Raw genomic sequence first — 19,010 nt, forward strand, 5'->3', positions numbered from 1 at the left:
TACCCCGGAATTCCTATGCAGGAAAAGAAAAACATGACAGTCCTAGGTGAAAGGTGTTGTTTTGGGGGGAAAGACATGGAGAACTCTGCTCTGTGAAGGAACAAGAGGATTTCCTTCAGCCAGTTTCTGTCCGTCTGCTAATCAGCTGAGTACTGGCCGTTTGTAGGAGGGGAAAATCCCACTGGGTTCACGCAGCCACGTGAAAACACAAGGACGATCTTGTTCGCCTCCTACTGGTCACTCGGGGAGCTGAGGAAATAGGGCGCGCGTCCGTGAGCCCCCGAAATACCTGCCTCCCTCCTTCTTGCCTCATAAAGCACGTAGGCATGCGGATTACCCTGAGGTCACCTGAACAGGACAGTGACTGCTGACAGGTGGTGGAAAGTACCAGTAAGATGCAAAGAAATGAGCATTCTGCAGAGACTCATCTTTGATGGACTTTAACGTGAGTTATTTTATTTAAAACAGGAATCCATCCGAGGTGGTGAACTACCAGGGCAAAGGTTCTAGAGCATGGCACACGTGAAAGGTAATACTCACCAGCACCTGACATGGGACTAAAGGACAATGTCAGCCACACACCAGGAAGGAAAACAGAATGTCAAAGGCACCTGGCTGGGAGAGGAGCCATGGCGGGCGCTGCCTCTGCAGCAGGTTCACTTCTGTGCACTGTGGACACGTCGGGACAAACGACATTTGGAACGGACGAGAAAGGTTCTGATCTGAAGCCTGGGGTCCTGGGTGGGGGGCTGACTTGTCCTCACATGGGTTTCCACCCACCGCGTCCTAAGGAGGGGGGCATGTGCTGGAGGGAACACACTCTCCCCGTCTCATCTGCAGGCGAGGGGCGCGCCCTCCCCAGTGCAGCTTCAGCAGTGGCCTCTCACTTAAAACCAAAGAAGCACGACGATAACACGAGACAGAACAGCAGCCTGACCCGAAACCAATCCGCGGGATGGGAGAGGCAGGTCCCTAACAACAAAAACCCGTCACCAGCTTGAACATTGGAAGGAAGGTGTGTCGACGACCCGCAACCACAGGACACCCACGCACGCTGTGGCCCGGACAGCCGGGTGCCAGGGCCATCCCTTCCCGCGGAGTTCTGTGCCCCTACCAGGGACCGCATGCCAAGTGCCAAAGCTGGACGAGACCCCACATTGGCAAAGGATCCCAGGCGAGGACCTGCCGGGCGTGACCAGGTCTGCGGGAAACAAGACTCACGCTGTCCAGTGATGACCCCAGGCCCCTGTGCTCGTCCGGATGGCACCACCTGTTTGCCCTCGGCACAGGGAGGGCCACACCACCTGTCCACCCTCCCAGTTCTAGGCACTCTCCGGGACGTCCGCGTGAACCAGGCTCCTTCATTTCTTTCCAAGTCCGTTGGTGACTTTCGACTTGGAATGCCGATTCCTTCTTCTGGAAGAGTGGCTCTCGTGGTTGCCTGGGTGCTTGGGTGGGCTGTCTTCAGAACCTGGCGGAGGAAGGAAGGAGAACAGGGCTGCAGGGCCTGTGGGCTGGGCCTCAGATGGCCGCTCTCCGCCCAGGCCGCCCGCCGCTGATCCTTGCACTCCATCTAGTGGCTCGTGGCAGCTGGTGGAGGCACCAGGGCCGGCTGCAAACCCCGCAGGCAAGCAGGGCAGGCAGCCGCTCACCCTGGGAAGAGCGAGGGGAGGGGCCTCCTGAAGAATTTGCATGCCCTAGGCCCTCACCGGTGGGGGTGGGAGGGTGGGGGTGGGAGGCCTTATGCTCCCCGTGCTGGGGCGGGGGTGGGGGGTGGGGGGAACACATCAAATCCTGGCATGAGGCAGAATGATGAAGCCGCTGGGCGTCTAGGGGCCTCTCCCAACCAAGGAGGCATCACCCAAGGTCCCGCCTTGACCCGCAAGCCCCAGGGTCTCTACCTCCCTACACTGGAAGGTTCTGGACTTCACAGGACTAAAGATCTCCTGCCCTCTATCGGGGCCCAGAGCACACTTTGAAAAGTGGGCCTCTTACTGCTCAGGGCAGCCCCGGAGCCTCCCACGGGGGATGCCACCCCCCAGGATGCTCAGTCCCCGGGGCATCGCCGGTCACACTGTGGTGGGCCGAGAGCTCGCAGGACAGGCCTCCCAGGACACGGGGTGGGGGAGCGCGCGGGGGGCCGGGGACGCGAGTGGGTCTGCGGACAGGGTTCTCTGCACCGGGGCTCAGGCCTGGGCCCACCCCAGGGCCGCCGCTACGGGAACCCCAGAGAAGCGCGAGCTCTGGTCTCGGGGGCAGGGCACCAGCTGCAGGGCTATTTCTGTAACTGCTACGCCTCCCTGTCACGGGGACGCGTGTGCGGCACTGCCTGCTCGTCGCCGCCTCTTGGGGAGCAGGGCTCGGCGGGCCAGGAGCCAGGGCCGCCCTGCATGGGACCCCCGCCCACCTGCACCGGCCTGCAAACAGGTGTCCACCCGCCCCTGGCCCAGGTCTCGCGGGGCGCCCCCCGCAGGAAGAAGCGTGAATCGCGCGGCCCAGGGAAGCCTGGACAGCCGCCCGCAGGCCTACCCCTCCGTGGCCTCACGGCCTCCTGCGCTGCCACTGTCCCCTCGGTCCAGCCCCCGGGTGGCCCTGAGAGCCTGCGGGGGGCGACTGCACAGGGGCACCTCCCTGGCATCGGGCCCGAGCCTGCCCGCCGATGCCGCCAGGCCCACAGCTCCCCAAGGCCCTGCAGAGGCCGGTGGAGACCCCGGCTACGGCCAGCAGCTCTCCTCCCCGCACGTCGCTCCTGGGCCTTGGCAGTCAGGACGGCCCTCAGGATGCTACAGGCTCCAGGCCCCCGACATCCTCCCGTCACAAGGCGCAGACCCACGGGGCGCCTCTCCTCAGGAAGCCAGGTCCCCGCGGGGTCCGGCCACGACTGTGCAGGCCCCGGGGGCGCGTAGTGAGGACGCGACGGGCAGTCTGGGGCCTCGGGCGAACGCTTGCCAACACCAGGATGAACCCGGATCCGGATCTCCGCGCTGGGCCTCGAGACGAGCAGGGCCCAGCAGGGGGCTCAACACGGGCTGAGAAGGACATACCTTTTGAACCTTTCGCATGAGACCAGGAGATTTCCGGGCCGTAGGTGCCATCGTCGCATTCTGAGTACGTCTAAGGGAGACAGAGGCACAGGTCAGGACAGGTGCCAGGCACTGGGTGGTCGCCCAGCAGGTGAGGCTGCATCACCCACGTCCCCCACATGGGACCCAGCCTCCTTGCTACAAGCCCACGGGGTCTCCCGGGGACGGGACTCGTGTTCTAGACGGGGCCACCAGCCCCTCGGGCGTGGGGTGAGTCAGGACGAGGGCCGTGGTCACCTAGCCATGATGCTGTGCGGCAACCACGAAGGCAGGTGGCCAGCCCGTTCCCATCCACCCCTGCACGTCCCATGGGGGGCCCAGGTGGACTCAGGGGGCAGGGAGGCCCAGCCTCGTGAACCCGGCCCGGGGCTCTCCAGGCAGTTTCACTTGTAAACAGACACACAATTGGGTTTCGAACCCCTTCCAGAGGGTGGAGCTCGGGGCTCCAAGGGGGCAGCTGGGGGGCGAGTCTGGGGTGGCCACGGCGCTCCAGGGGCCCCGCCAAAGCTGCCAGCAGGACGCGGCCCCGTCCGCCCCCGCCCCTACCTTCTCCCGGTGGCCGTAGTGCTCTGCGTACCACACCATGCCGTACAGACACAGGAAGGTGGTGAAGGCCTGGAAGACACAAGCCCCCACGCTCCATCAGCGACAGGCACTGAATCCCCTTCCCCGACTCCAGCAGGACGGCGCCCACGAGGGCTCGGCGCGGTGTAGCCCTGTGTCCCAGGCACCGTTACAGAGGGCAGACATGGGCCTGGGGGTGTGAGCCGGGCGCCCCCCGCCCCCGCGCTCTGCATGAGCGTCACCAGGAGGCCCGAAGCGCCACGTGGGACGCCGACAGTCGGCAGGCAAGGGCACTTTAGATGGAGTGTAAGGGGGACGTGTTCCCAGCATGGCCCTGCCGGTGCTCCCTGGGAGGACACCCCGGACGTTGGATGCTCCGAGTCTGGCTCTTGTGGCCACCCTGCTGCCCCCACCTCTGGGACGTCACGGGGACGTGACATCAGCTTCTGTGGGAAGAGGAGTCTTGGCTGAGAAAGGGACTTCGTCCCTGGGGTCACAGGGGCCTGACGCCCAGTGTCAGCCCCACCCTGGCCCACTTCTGGCTGCCTGTTTCCCTTCTGTAAGTGGACGGGAGCCTACAGAGGACGGTGCTGTCAGCGGGCCCCTGCGCAGCACAGGAAGGCTGCGGTCCGCACGGCCAGGGTAACCCCACGTCCTCCTCCCCACGCCCTGGGTGACACGCTAAGCATGGAAGGGCACCTACAGGGATCCCATGCTTCAGGCACGCCAGGGCCCAAGCATCATGCAGCTTTCTGGTGGCCTTGCCGTAGCCCTAAGGGACGCAGCGGGAGTGGGGACGGGGGAGTCCCCGCCAGGCCCCGCAGCCCGGCCTGACCGTCCGACTGTGACCGAATCACCAAAGCAAAGCTGAGCCCAACGCCCGTCCTGTGTCCAGGATTCCTTGCCCCAGGGGCTCACTGACGCCCAAGCGCTGGCACGTCCGGTGAGACCCTGTCACCTTGAACCACCGTCTGCGCAGCTGTGAGGTCGTCGTGGAAACTCTTCTTGAATGATTGTAATTCTTTCCAAGAGTCCTAACTTTACACCCAAAAGGGTGGCCTCAAGCATCCTCCCAGTCCTCACGTCACAGACAGGAACGAACATGCGGAGGGCATGGCCCCGGCGGCACCCGGCCAGCACGTAGCAACGGGGCCTGGACCCAGCTCTCCCGATGTTGTAAGGGTGGCTGTGGACGTGGAGAAGTACAGGTGCCTTGTCTCCAGGTCCACGTACTTCCACCCTTCCATCCACTCACCCACCCCTGGAGGAAGACGGGCCTCCCGGGAACAGCCCTGACTGCAGGGAGGAGCCACGGCTGCGGGAAGAGGGGCTGGCACAGGGCGCTCTGGCCCACGTCTCGGCCATCACCACCGTCCACTGATACGCCCTGCAGGTGCTCCGCATCACCTCCGTGCGCTCAGGGCAGGAGCCCGTGCTCGGCGGCCGTCTCCGACGTCAGTGAAGGGGGGGCGACACGTGGAGACAACACGAGATACAGCAGCCACCGGTTCACTTGATTCTAAAGCCGCACGCAAGCTGATGAGGGGCTGCGGATGAGCTCAGGCCCCCCCGCCCCCCGTCGAAGTCACACCGTGAATGGATGTGTTACGATTGTGACACGGAAACAACCTCTGGCCCTTCACACGCGTGTCCTAGGACTCGCTCCGGTTCCCATCATGCACAGCCACCAAGGGCTGCTTCCATGGCGTGGGGCCCTGGGAGGGCGGGTGGGGGCGGCGGGGGCACTCTGCGGGCGGCCGGGGCACAGTGGGCTCTGCAACCTGCAGCAGGCGCTGGCAGGCGGCAGCGACAGGTGCTCGTCACAGCATCACCACACACAGGCCTGCGTGGGGCCAAAGTCACCCCTTCCCTGGGAACTGAGGGCCCGGGTCGCGGGCATCCCAGGGGACAAAGGCTTGTAGGCCACAGGATGGCAATCACACTGGGAAAATCTAGACGCGTATCCCTCTAAAACGTCAAGGCCTGGACTTAGCAGGGGTACAGACAGCGTTGAGGGAGAGGGAGGAGACGCGCGGGGAGACCGAGGCAGCGCAGCACAGGGCCGTGGGCAGCGGGGTGCACGACTGGAGGGCCTCCAGGTGAGCGACAGCCCATCAGACAGCGGCTGAGGGCCAACCGCGAGCAGCCCAGGCATCTGCGCCTCGGCACCAGTCTCGGGGTGGGGGGCGTCCGGCGACCGGGTCAGGGGTGGTCAGGGCCCTCAACTGCACCAGCGGGGAGGGGCCGGGCCATGCTGCCTTGCTGGATGATGCTCTCCTCCCTGACTGAGGTCGATCCCGAGGTCATGAGCACGGGCAGGGGGGCACCTCAGCATCCCGGCCAGCAGCCTCCCTTCAGCCCAGGCCCTCCGGCACCCACACGACGGCCCTCCCCAGGGCGTCCTGCTGCGCTCCAGGCCTGCGCTCTGGGGGCCGCGTCTCCGGCCCCGCCTCCTTGAGCACGCAGCTGCTCTGAGAGGTCCACGCTCCGCCCTTCCCCACTGCTGATGCAGCGGCCCTCAACCCTCCCAGCTGCACAGCTGGCCGAGCGTTCCAGCGTCACTGGGCGGACTGGAGCTCCCAGAGGTACAGCACGTCCTCCCCTGGGAGCTCTAAGGGCCCTCAAGCCCTGATGCCCTAATCAGGAGCGGCTCCTTTCCCTCAATGGGCTTCCCTTCAGAGAAACCACCAACAGCCACCCAGGGGCACAAACTAGAAACCCTGCAGTCGCCCGCCCGCCCACCATCACCGGGGTGGTGTCCTGCTGGGCCGACCCCTCGCTGCCTCGGCAGCCCGAGAGAGCACCTCTCCCCTCCAGACTGCTCCACCCCATGCAGCCCTGCCTGTGAACCGGGTCCCCAGGGCAGCCGTCCTCGGCTCTCCACCTGCAGACACACAAGGGTCCTTCCGACGCAGCCGCTCCCTGTCCCCCACCTTGGCAGCAGGCTGCCGTCCTCCTGAGACGCTGGGCACTGAAGCACCTGTCTCCACCGCCCAGGGGTCCCCTGGCCTCCGGCTCTTCTACTGACTCCTTTATTCTCCTGCATTTGCTGCCTGAGTCCCACACATCAGGGGCTGTGTTCGCCTCGGGGGGGACAAAAGGACAACAAACGTCCTCGTGAGCAAGAGGTACAACGTGGAGGAGACAGGTGTGCACACATCACCTGTTTCGCTGTGCTGAGGTTACCGGAACTCAGGAATGCATGCTAGGGGCGAGCAGCCCCCTGGGGACTTAACTAGCCTGCCTGGTGGGTCAGGGCCGGAATCCAGTTTGGTCTTGATGTTGAGTCACTCGGTGGAAAGAGCAGGGGAAGGCATTCGGATGCGGAAGGGAGAGCACCCTAGGTGACGACAGGGGACGTGTGGAGGGAGCGCTGGCTGAGTGACTGAGACGAGCACGGGGCAGGCAGAGAATGAAGTCCCGGAGGGTGGGCGCGGCGGGCGCGGCGGGCGCTACAGACGCTGACCGTCCTCACACACAAGCCAGAGGTCACGGGTGGGCCTGGTGGCAGGACCCGTCTTCCTTGTGGATCCTTTCTCCCGCAGGACGGAGCTTTGCTGGTGTGGTGCCCCCGCTCCCCTGCAGCCTTCATTCCTGTCCCTGGAGAGGTGTTGTCTCCTCACCCCTGGTGAGCCCGACGTAAGAAGCTGGACGGTTCCTGTCCTTTGGGCGCCGAGGCCCGTGTCTGGGGGTGGAGGCAGGTTGTGTGCTGGGCCTCAGCCTTCAGGAGCCCTTGGTGCGCTCCTTCTAGAGCTGACGCCGCCAAGTGTGCATCCCCAGAAGAGAGGCAATGCTACCTCCGCATCCTCCTTTCACCTTCTGCTCGGACTCTTCTGCACCGAGAAGCGGGGCATTATTGGGCCCATCCAGGCCCAACGACAGGGAATGGTTCCGAGCAGGGACGGAGAGAGAGACCTGAGTCCTGGAGGACAGTCTGGCAGCCGTGTAGACAGTGGCCCGAGGGGCAGAGCACCCACCGCCGCCCTTAAAAATCCTACCCACAGGTCACGTCCAGGCAGACTTGGGCGGCTCCCAGTGCGTGGGGTGCCCTCTAGTGCCCCCGAGCTCTGCGTGCGCCCCTCATGATGTCTACCACATGGGCGTGACCAGTGCAGGGGCGACCCTCACCTGCGCCTGGAGATCCCGGGCAGAGGGCACCTGCGCAGGCCCACAGGAGCTCCCGTGCCAGGCTATCTGGGCGCAGGCCCTCGCTCTCTGCTGTGTGGCCTTGGGCCGCGCAGTGAACCTTCTGTGCCTGCATCTCATCTACAGAAGAGGGCTGAGGAAGTCCCCCTCAAAGTAATCCTCAGACATTCATGAGGACCGCTGAGCCTAGCGCCTGGCCCCTGGTAAGCACCCCGAGCCCCGCCATCACCGTCACCTATCTGAGCGCGTCCAGCGTCCGGGGCCGCTTTAATGAACACTCAGTGGGCGTTGTGTGAACAGACGACAGACCTACAGGGACCACGGCAGGTGGAGGAGAAGCCAGCGCTGGGCAAGAAGTGGCTCACATGCTCCACGAGGTGACGACACAAGGCACCAGGGCAGGCCAGACATCACCCACGTAGGGGAGCGTGTGTAAGCGTCAAATAAGCACAACAGAGAAAGGTCTCTGAAACTTCAAGAGGCTGGAGGAGCTGCTGCAGGACCGGCGACCAGAGAGGGCTTCCTGGACGCGGCCTCGGGAAGACCCTTCTAGCCACTGATACTCCAGGCTGGGGCGTCTGCAGGCGTGTGGAGAAGGGATGCTGCCTCCCACCTCAGCCTCTCTGCGTCCCCAGGGCCCAGGCACCAGGCGAGGGCAGCACCCACTCTGCCCGCCCTCTGCAGCCGGCCATGCTACAGTTCACATACCTGGTGCACGTGCAGAGACACGTGATAAGCACATGGTTAAAGTCTCCAGGAGCATCTGACGCGCTCCCCTAACCAATTCTTACCTCTGGTCCCCCTGGGATGGAAAAAATACACTTGAACATTAGTTCTGGAGAACGGGTACAAAGGAGATCATTATTCCCTTTCATTGTTCACCGTGAAACAGGACAGAACAGGCTCAAGGTGCTCTGGCACAGTTCAGATGTCTAACAAGTAACCCTAAAAATACATGCTGTGAAAGGCAATAAAAAAAAAAAAAAAACCTTAAAAATACAAAGATTAGTCTTGCTAAAAAAAAAAAAAAAAAAAAGAATTAGACCTGAATCTGATTAAGCCTCTAGATTCACCTCCCAATTTGCAGAAAAAAATAGAGGACAAAGACCTCTATTAAAGTAGGGTACTCTATAAAACCAGTAAAATCCAGACTGTGGGAAAACCTACAGGACAAAAAAGCTGGGTCCTTCAACAAATAAATCGTGAAGGACAGAGAGCTATAAACACAGGGAAAACTATACAGTAAGAGACTTAAAAGGCATGCCAACCAATCGCAACAGGTAGATATTGATTCAAATAAAGTGTTAAAAAATACTAGGTTTTAAAAAATATTAGAAGTCTGAACATCAATTAGATATTTGCTAGTATTACAAAATCATTTGTTTGCAGATGTGATAATTGGACGGTGGTTGTATTAAAAAAAAAGCATTCTTCTTTTCGAGACGCATGCAGGACTCTTAAAGGTAGATCCGTTTCAAAATAATTCAGCATGGGGATGGGAGGTAGAGAATATAAGGGAACTGGATGCCCGTGAGGTGGTCACTGTGGACACTGGATAATGTGTGGGGACACGAGGGGTCGTCTACCCTACTTCCAAATTAGTTTGAAATGTTTTATGATTATAGGGCAGCCTCAGTGGCTCAGCGGCTTAGCTCCGCCTTTGGCCCAGGGCGTGATCCTGGAGACCCGGGATCGAGTCCTGCCTCGGGCTCCCAGCATGAAGCCTGCTTCTCCCTCTGCCTGGGTCTCTGCCTCTCTCTCTCTCTCTCTCTGTGTCTCTCATGAATAAATAAATCTTAAAAAAAAAAAAAAAAAGAAAAAAAGAAATGTTCTATGATTATAAAACAAACCTGAGTCAATTTTCTGGACCAAGTAAGTAAAAGTGGAGAATCTTAAGCTTAAATATAAAGTAAGACTTTTCTCCAAAATAATAAAACGAATTAAAAAGGAAAGACATAGAATAGTAGGCTAAGATCTTCATTTTTTTAAAGATTTAAATTCAATTGACATAGAGTGTATTATTAGTTCCCAAGGTAGAGGCCAGTGATTGATCAGTTGCGTACAACACCCAGTGCTCAGCCCATCACGTGCTCTCCTTGATGCCCGTCACCCAGGTACCCCACCTCCCACCGGCTCCTCCGCAGCGACCCTGTTTGTTTCCTAGAGCTCATCACCTCTTATGGTTTGTCTCTCTCTCTGATTTAATCTTTTCTTTTCCCCTCCCTTCCCCTTTCAGAGAAAGACAATTATCATACGATCTCATTCATAGGTGGAATTTAAGAAACGAGGTGGAGGACCACAAGGGAAGATCTTACTTCACTGAAGGAAGCGAGGAAGTCCGAGGACAGTGGAGCTAGAGGCCCCCAAGGGCTCTTCCCTTCAGAGGGGAAGCTCATCTCATCGGGCCTGGGCCCGTGAAGTCGGCCTGTGGGGCGGAAGCTGGTCTGATTACCTTCAAGAACATCTCACCTGACCTACAGACCACAGTCCGTCATTCCGTACACAAACCGTGTGCGCACCGCGGTCCATACGCTACAGGGCACAGTAACTGTCCTCATCCCTTCAGGGGCGTGAATTCCCAGAAGTGAAATAAGCGCACATATGGTGCACCTGCTGAGCGCATGTGCCCAGAACCCGCCACGGTGACCCAGTCTGGATGCTGGGTGGTCTCACGTGTTTAACCTCGACCTTCACAGACTACTGGCCAGTTTGGGGTTATTACAAGTACAAGGTCCTGTCTACAAATTTCTAAGAGAACTTGGTGCACAGCAGTTTTGTTGTTCTGTTTTTCTTAAGAGCGGCCGGGGTGGTGGGGGGAGTTCTGCTAACACTTTTGGGTAAAAAAGTGATGACTCACCACACAGAGAAGCCAAAGCACAACATAGAGAATTTGGGTCTTAGAGAAGAGATCTTGTCCGAATTTTATGCACACGATAGCCTCCAGGAAACCGATGACCCTAGTTAGACAGAACGAGAGATCAAATATTAATTCTCATCCAAGCACATACGTTACCAGGAATATGCAGGACTCCATCCTCCATCACTATACCCTGGTAACAGGTTCCCCACAAAATGTTCCACTTGTTCTGTTCCACTGCAGCTTCTTCAGAAATAACACCTATATTTAGGTGTTTATTTAGAGTTTAACACTAAGTTTATTTTGCTGTTATTTTTCCTAAGACTTGATTTTTTTTTTTAGAGCAGTTTCGAGTTCACGGCCAACTGTGGACAAGATACAGAGATGTCCCGCAGAGCTCCCTGCTCGTTGCTGTCTCCCTAGAGCGCTCCATGTGTTACACCTGATGAAGCTACAGGACACACCATCAGGGCCCAGGGACCAGAGCTCACGTGACAATTCCTTTGGAGCTGTACACTCTGTGGGTCTGGACTAACGGACGGGGATGTGCATCTGCCCTTACGGGATCATGCAGAATGGTTCGCTACACTGCCCCGAGAAGCCCGTGTTCTGCCTATCAGTCTCTCCACAGCCTCCCAGAAATAATAAAGCATTGTTCACTTTTTCTTTCTCCCGGATCAAGACCTCAACTCATACATTTTAACCGCTGGAAGCCTCCAAGTCAGCTTGTTACCCTCGGGGTGAACTGTCATCACCTCTGCTGGAGCCCACTTACTCTGTCACTCAGTCTCGTTAGCTGTTGGCAAGCCTTCCTCGTCTCGGGCTGGCATCGGCCTCTCTCTGCCCGTGGACCCTAACCCCGTCCTCTAGTCCTACAGTTGAGTTGAAGCCTTTCTTTTTTTTTTTATTTTATTTTATTTTTTTTTAATTTTTATTTATTTATGATAGTCACACAGAGAGAGAGAGAGAGAGAGAGAGAGGCAGAGACATAGGCAGAGGGAGAAGCAGGCTCCATGCACCAGGAGCCTGATGTGGGATTCGATCCCGGGTCTCCAGGATCACGCCCTGGGCCAAAGGCAGGCGCCAAACCGCTGCACCACCCAGGGATCCCTGAGTTGAAGCCTTTCACACAAGTCTTTCAATAACCTGAAGGCAGCAGTCCCATTCCCTCCCAGACTTCTAAGCACTTCCACGTTCAATATCCCCTGTTCCCCGTTCTTGCTGACCATAGAAATAATCCTTTATTTTCTAAATATAAAAGAGTCAAAACAAATTTCATTTTACTCTTTTGTTAAAAATAAAGGAGTAAAGAAAAAAAAAACCCACTCTTGTTCTGCATCTTCATTTATGATCAGACCTTATAAAGACCAGACCTTTACGAAGGTTCAGAACTTGGTGGCAAGAACGGATGACCTGAGGACAGAGCCGGCCGTGCGATCCCAAGACTATGCCAGAATGCGGACTTCAGACAGCTCCACAGTGTTCCTTACTCAAGGTGGAGGGGCGTCAGTCAGGGGTTGGTGTAGCTGCACAGACACTCTCTCAAAAGGAGAGAAGGGACCCAGGAGGCGTCAGTCCCCATACTCCTGAGCAGACGCAAGGTCCCTGCCATCCACAGGGGTACAGAGGGTTCTAGGCTGTTAACAACTCAACACCTTGAACTTGAACCAAAGAGCAAAATTTCCTTAATGTATTGTTAGAGAGTTTGGGGCTCTTTCCCACCCAGTCCCAACCAGGTAAGGCTGAGGAGTGGCTGGCCTGAGTCTCTGAGGATCACCCCAGCGCTCTCCATCCCAGGAAAGCACACTAACCACCCCCGGGGCTCTCCATCCTAGAGAAGCACACTAACCACCCCCGGGGCTCTCCGTCCTAGAGAAGCACACTAACCACCCCTGGGGCTCTCCGTCCTAGCGAAGCGCACTAGGCCCAGGATCTCTCCCTGCACTTTGCCTTCCTTGATCACTCTGGACGTGGTGGGGATGTTCCGCAGCCCTGTGTTTTTTTCCATTCCATCCCTCTTTATCTTTCCATTTCTCCTAGCACCTTGGATTGTACTTTTGCTGTTTGAGGAGAAACCATTTCTTGGTGACAGTACCTCTGTCTCTGATTGGCCTTCCTTTTCCCCAACGGGTCAACGGAGGTGGTTATGTGGAGAGTATGTCCACCTGCAGTGGAGTAAGACTCTAGCAAGGACTTCTGCACATGGAGAGCAGACTACGTGGACTCCCATTCACCAGGGAGGAGGACTCAACCGCTCTGTGGACATGGAGATGCAAAACCCATGGCTTTCACGCTCCTTGGGCAGGACAGGAAATAGAGTCCTCCTACCTCTTTTTCATGACTCAACAACTGTGCTCTCTCTCACCCGGCCTCTGCTCAATCTGTAGTTCTGTCTCCCGTTAGATCACTCAACAATGGAAAGCTAATCCATGTGATCACCCATTAAGCTACTCTGGGTATGCCAGTCAGCTTACATCACAGAATGTTTGAGAAATAAGGACAATGACCCTGTGTGTTCTAGGAGGTGAAAAGGCTTATCCCTTAGCTACTCTACTGTCCAACCATATCCCTCCCCTTAGACTGCACTTCATAAGGTAACCTGGGTAACCCCTCAGACTCTAAGAGCTGGACACGTGTAAACACACATATACACACAGAAAAATGTTTAGAAGGAATAACAGAAATGTTAACAGCGATCATCTCTGACCAGGTGACTTCTCTGGATGTTCTTTAGTTTCTTCTTTTGCCACTTTTTAAATCTACACATATGTATTACTTTTTTTTTTTTTTAAAGATTTTATTTATTCATGACAGACACAGAGAGAGAGAGAATGAGAGAGAGAGAGGCAGGTAGAGATACAGGCAGAGGGAGGAGCAGGCTCCACACAGGGAGCCTGACTTGGGACTCGATCCCAGGACCCCAGGATCACACCTCAGGGCGAAGGCGGCACTAAACCTCTGGGCCACCAGGACTGCCCTGTATTACCTTTTTAACCGGGAAAAATAAACTGTTTTAACTGTTTAAAAATCTGTTGATAGTAGTAACTTCTTCCCACCTATGGGTTTCATCAAATTTTCTTTATGCCATCACACTCCACCTAGAACCTAGATTAGGTCTTGAATCTAACTGCCTCAGGGACTGAAGGTCACACACAGATGTGTGGGACATCTCTGGACCCTTGCCTGCTAAACAGAATGGTAAACTGTTGGTGATCTTTAAGCCAAAGAATCACTTACCTGAGACACTGAAGATGGTCTCACATTGAACCCTGTGGGGTTAAACTATATAGCTTATGGTTTCTCTCAGATATTTATTTTTTATTATTTTTTTTCTTACAAGATTTTCTTTAAATTCAAGTTAATTACGATATAGTGTAGTAGTAGTTTCAGGCACAGAGTTTAGTATTCATCAGTTGCACAGAACACCCAGTGCTCATTAAAACATGTGCCCTCCTTAAAGCCCATCACCCACGTACTCCATCCTGCCCCCCAGCTCCCTTCCAGCGACCCTATGCTTGCTTCCTAGAGTTAAGAGTTTCTTACAGTCTTTCAAAGCATTTAAATAATACTATATTAAGATTGCATTGATATATATAACAAGACCATGAATTGTGACCATTTGTGTTAGTTCTCTTTGGAACAATAAAGTTATACCTTGGTAGGTAGCAAGCAACTGTTTTGAGGGCCCTTTTGGATGTGAAAGTAACAAGCAAGCATTGGTAAACCTATCATAAAATGATGTCACAAACTTATCACTGAATTTAGAGGGAATTTGAATAATCCATTGTCTTGATTTCATAAAATAAGGTCTCCCAAGTTCTGTGCAGGAAAGATCTTTCGATTTCCTTTTTTGTTTTTTGTTTTTTTTTTTAAAGCAGTTTATATAATATCATCTTTCTACAATTTGCCAATCAACTACAATATTCTAAACTTCAATCAGAAAGTGTTAAAAATGAAAAGACATATGAGAAAACAGCAGTGAGCCTTCACAGGCAAATTGTACCAAAAGGCTGACCCTTACTTTAGGGTCAAGAAACAACCAAGGAGATTTAAAGGCTTAAGTGGTTCTGAAGTGTCCACAGAAACAGATTACTCACCCGAACACCCAGCACTGTGTTCCTACGCGTTTGCACTGTGTGTCAGTGAGGTAAGCATAGTACTGCCTGAAAGAACAAAGGCGGAATTCACTGAGAGCTTCTGGAAGACCAAGGGGTCAGTATAGCATTAAATCACTTTGACAGAGTAAATACAAAAGATGTTCGGCCTGGATCTACATACTCTGGCTGCCTGGTCTACTGCTAGTCAAGGGGGTAGGAAGCCGGGGCCTCTGCAGAAACATTCCTGCAAAGGTTAAGAGTTCGGGCTGGGTTTGGAAGGAGGAGAGCATGGTTTAAAGCACCGATTATTTGCAAAGGCGGTTTTGGTTTGGGGACAGAGTGGGTGCTTCAAGCCTCTGTGCATGGAAGTGACTCTGGAGGTCACGTACACTGTCATCAACGGTCCCCTCTGGCACTCTCCAGGACAAAGGTTGCTGATTGTAACCAGGCAGGACGGACACACATTCCTGGCTCTCGGGAACTGGAATGGGGCCCTGGCTACCGTCCACTGTTCACTGAATACCAATGACTTTGAATGTTACTGACAAGATAGGAAAAAAACAGGCGATGGTATGGGGTTGAAAGGCTTAGAGCAGCATCGTCCTCATAGGTATATAACACAAGCCACAGGTGCAATGTAAAATCTTCCAGTGGCCATGTTAAAGAAGTAAAAGAAGTCTACATAGGTGTGTATTTTACACGTGTAGCACATTTTAACGCAAACCAGTCACATCTCCAGTGCTCGACCACCACCAGGGGTGAGTGGCCGCTGTTTAGGACAGCGCAAGCTTAGACCCTCTTAACTACCCCCCCAAACTCAATATATCCCTTCAGAAGTAGCACCTGAAGCAGGAGTCATCATCTTTTTGGGGTCACAGACTCCTTTGAGGATTTAATGACACCTATGATAAATGCACACGAACACACACGCTATAAACTTTGCATTAAGCCTCAGGGGATTCGTGGATACCTGAAGGTCATCCACAAACTACCACCTCACCTGCAAAGGCCCGAGTGGAGAATTCTAGTCATGAAGATTTCAGGTCCGTCTCTCACTTTATATTTTTATGACCTAATATGCTTTTACCAGCTTAGCTACTCTACTGTCCAACCATTCCCTCCCCTTAGACTGCACTTCATATTATCAGATTAGAAGAATGTTCAGTCAAACATCCTCTCCAAGCAAGAGAGGCGAATCAAAAAGGAAGAAAATGGAGATGTGGTCTGTATGGTTCAACCCGAAGCCTGTAAGCTTTCTCTCCTTTTAGGGCCTGGCACTTGCTAGCTGGAGTGGCTGTGCTAAAACCCACTAGAGCTCTTCCATCCTTCCAAGCAGCCTGTGAAAGCATCTTCTTACATAGGAAATGCCTCAGGTTGGTATAAAAGCATAGAAAAAAATGGCTGAGTTTTAAACAAGAAAGAATCACGTAAAAATCCATACATAGGATTTGGCAAAAATGTTAAGCTCTCAAAACTCAAAACGGGACAGTCTCCAGTTTTTGCTTTGAAATGTTTATTTAATGAAACTGGAATTTCACAATCAGATGTGATTTGCGATTCTGTTTTATGAGAGTTCTTTCCCTGCTGACTGATTTTGTTGATCATTTCTAATTTTATGAAGAAGCTGTGCTAATCTTTCTTGAAGATAACTGTGAGCCTCAAATTAAATTAAATTTGAAATAAGAGAAGAAGGTTCCAATCCACTAAGGAAAATGGCATATTTACAAGAAAACTACTTCAGCAGACCACTGGTCTGTGACGGGTTAGGACGCCACCTGCCTACCAACTGTTGGTTTCCTGTTTAGTTCATAATGAAAACCAGAGAGAGAATTTTGGGCCTTAACTCCCCAGGACTCAGTTGTATCTTACTTGGTTTGTTCAATCCAGGATCTGGGGAGGGGAGGGGTGGGGAATACATATATACAGGTATATCGGGAGATAGATAGATGCTTATTTACTTCTTGTAATAATTAATGAAAACCAGAAGAGGTGCTGGCTGGAGGGAGGAGGTTTGTTGGACCAAGAATACCCACTCTTCTTGGCAAGGGCTCTGCTTGTGTGGTTTGCATGCACATTAAAAATAGTGAATTAAGTCATCCTACAGCTTCTGAAACACTAACCCTTGTAACTGCTTAGTTTATATTTTCATCACCTGTGCAGATATTGCTGGTGTCATTACTGGTCAATGCTGGAGCTTCACGTTAACTGTAAAACCCAAATGCCACTAGCTCTAAACAGGAAAAATGCGACAGATGAAACAGTGTCTGATAGTCAGTGGGATTAGTCTACATGAGGGGCAGTCCCCGAAGAACGCCTCCAGTCTTGGGCCCTACCCCCAATAGGGGGAATAACAAACAGCACAGATAAGGACACTTTAAAAGGAAAGTAACCGGTTCTAAAGGAGCTAACAAAGTATCATTCTAAAAATACCATCATTTATGACTTCTGAGTCACCATTAAAACTCCTGCATTTTCAATCATCTCATTTCAGAAAAAAGTCAGCACCGCTGCTACCCCCATTTTTTTTAAAGGATGTTAAAGGGAGGTAAAAAGCAACAGCAGTAGAACATTATAAAAAGGTTTGAAGAAAATGGTGGGTGTGCTGTTCTCACTTCATGTCATTGGGGCCTGAAAGCAAAACATTGTCTTCATATTTCTGATGTCTAATTCTTTAACATTTTCATGTGAAATCTGCAACTCTACAGGACTTTCCTCACGCTGAACAGGAGAACACACAGCAGGTTCATGTGCTCAAATGACAGGCGTGTATAGAATTACCTCACTGTGGGAGCCGTGATGCCACCAATAAAGAGAATTCTACACCAACTTAATGGATGACTGGCTTGGAACACAAAGATATGTTTCAAGAAGAAGGTATTCAACTCAGTTAGCTGAAAAAGAAGGAAGCATTAGTCAACGTGATGCTGCACGTGGAGTCACAGTAGCATATTCCTTGTTACGGATGTCTAAACATGATGAGGACGTTCAAAGCGTTTTCAGAAAATGTATGGGGTCTCCCAAGTGGCTAGTGGAACAGGTGCTATGTAAACTAATGGCCAGTACAATACTGGCACCAACCAACTGGGGGTTACGGGGGAGGAGCTGGGGCGGGGGAAGGGGTCCAAGGTGGCATCAGCTCTTTGTCACGTTTCCCGGTGTGCGGCTGCCACTTGGGTCACGCGTGGGATCTGCAGGTGCAGTTGGGAAAGAGATGCGTGGACAACAGTAAAAGTCATGAAAACAAGTATTCGCCGTGGGACACCCAAGCAGCCTTACAGAAATCGGGCCGGATCTCTACGATGTACAGCTGCAGGAAGGTGAGAAGAAGCCTGAGGACGAGAAATGACTGTGAACTGCTCAAGCACCTGCCCCGGCCAAAGGCAAGCTCTGAGAGGTGGGTGTGAGGGTTGGCTCAAGGATTCCCCTGCAGCCTGTGGTACCTGCCCCCGAGGTTAGCATCCCGGGACAGCTCATCGCAGGAGGCGGCCCCGGGGAAGAGCTCCATGCCGGGCCCGCCTCCTGCACTGCCCCTCCAGGTCCAGCAAGGAGTGGAGATTGGGGAAGGGCACTGCTTTGAACCCACACGGACCAGCACGTTCACTTCAGTGACAGAAGACATGCTTCTCTTCCCATAGCACGGATTTCAAGGATATAAAATGGTCCCCTAATTAACACAGGTGGAAAGCTGATCACCACTCAGCGCTCACCCTCACAGGAGTGGCGTGCTCTGTGATGCTGCTGTTCTGGGGGCACATCTTGCTCTCTCTCCGGGACAAATCCAAACTCCTCCTCAGTTCTTGTAGTCAAGGAAAGAGTACGCCTTCCTGGGTACTGCTCTGATAAGGTAAAACTTAATCCCCACCCATTTGAAGTCCCATTTTTATACAAACTGGCTTCCCCAAACCATGGTGACTGTTTAACTCTTCACCTACACTTCCGTCGCCTTAAACTCCATTTACGAAGATGAGCATTATCATTCCCCGTGTGTGCGCAAGGACGCTTGTCTTAAAGGTGATGCACGCTTATTTTTTCTTATGATGGGAGTATTTCCAGCCTGTGTTCAAAATATAATTTCTCTTGATTCCAAAAGACTCTTCAGGCAAAAGCTAGTCTCCCAAAGTTGTAAAATAATTAACGTGGGCACAGGAGGATCGACACTAAAGGCTATCTCTAGAAAACAGAGATGTTTGGTAATCCTCTTCCAAGACCCGTGGCTGTCTGAATCGCTTCAGTCGCGCAGTGGGCTGCTTGGAAGGAGACCTT

General features: G+C 53.8%; 1 protein-coding gene across 5 annotated transcripts in view; it reads right to left on the reverse strand.

Annotated features, from left to right (window-relative positions):
- Nucleotides 1–429: 429 nt before the first annotated feature.
- The window catches only part of PTDSS1 (phosphatidylserine synthase 1), a 73,572-nt gene continuing 54,991 nt past the window's right edge, over nt 430–19,010 (reverse strand). For 4 of the 5 annotated variants that reach the window (XM_072803830.1, XM_072803827.1, XM_072803828.1 and 1 more), the window contains 6 exons: nt 17,526–17,638; nt 14,748–14,813; nt 10,651–10,750; nt 3,630–3,698; nt 3,045–3,114; nt 430–1,471 (listed from right to left, as the gene is read on the reverse strand). In XM_072803830.1, coding sequence (XP_072659931.1) covers nt 1,362–1,471; nt 3,045–3,114; nt 3,630–3,698; nt 10,651–10,750; nt 14,748–14,813; nt 17,526–17,638 — 528 coding nt within the window. In that variant the 3' untranslated portion in view covers nt 430–1,361. Of the gene's footprint in view, nt 1,472–3,044; nt 3,115–3,629; nt 3,699–10,108; nt 10,219–10,650; nt 10,751–14,747; nt 14,814–17,525; nt 17,639–19,010 lie in introns of those variants that run through there. The other variant, XR_012019819.1, reaches the window with a different exon arrangement.

The sequence above is a fragment of the Canis lupus genome, chromosome 28, assembly GCF_048164855.1.
Source record: "Canis lupus baileyi chromosome 28, mCanLup2.hap1, whole genome shotgun sequence".
Taxonomy (NCBI): Eukaryota; Metazoa; Chordata; class Mammalia; order Carnivora; family Canidae; genus Canis; species Canis lupus.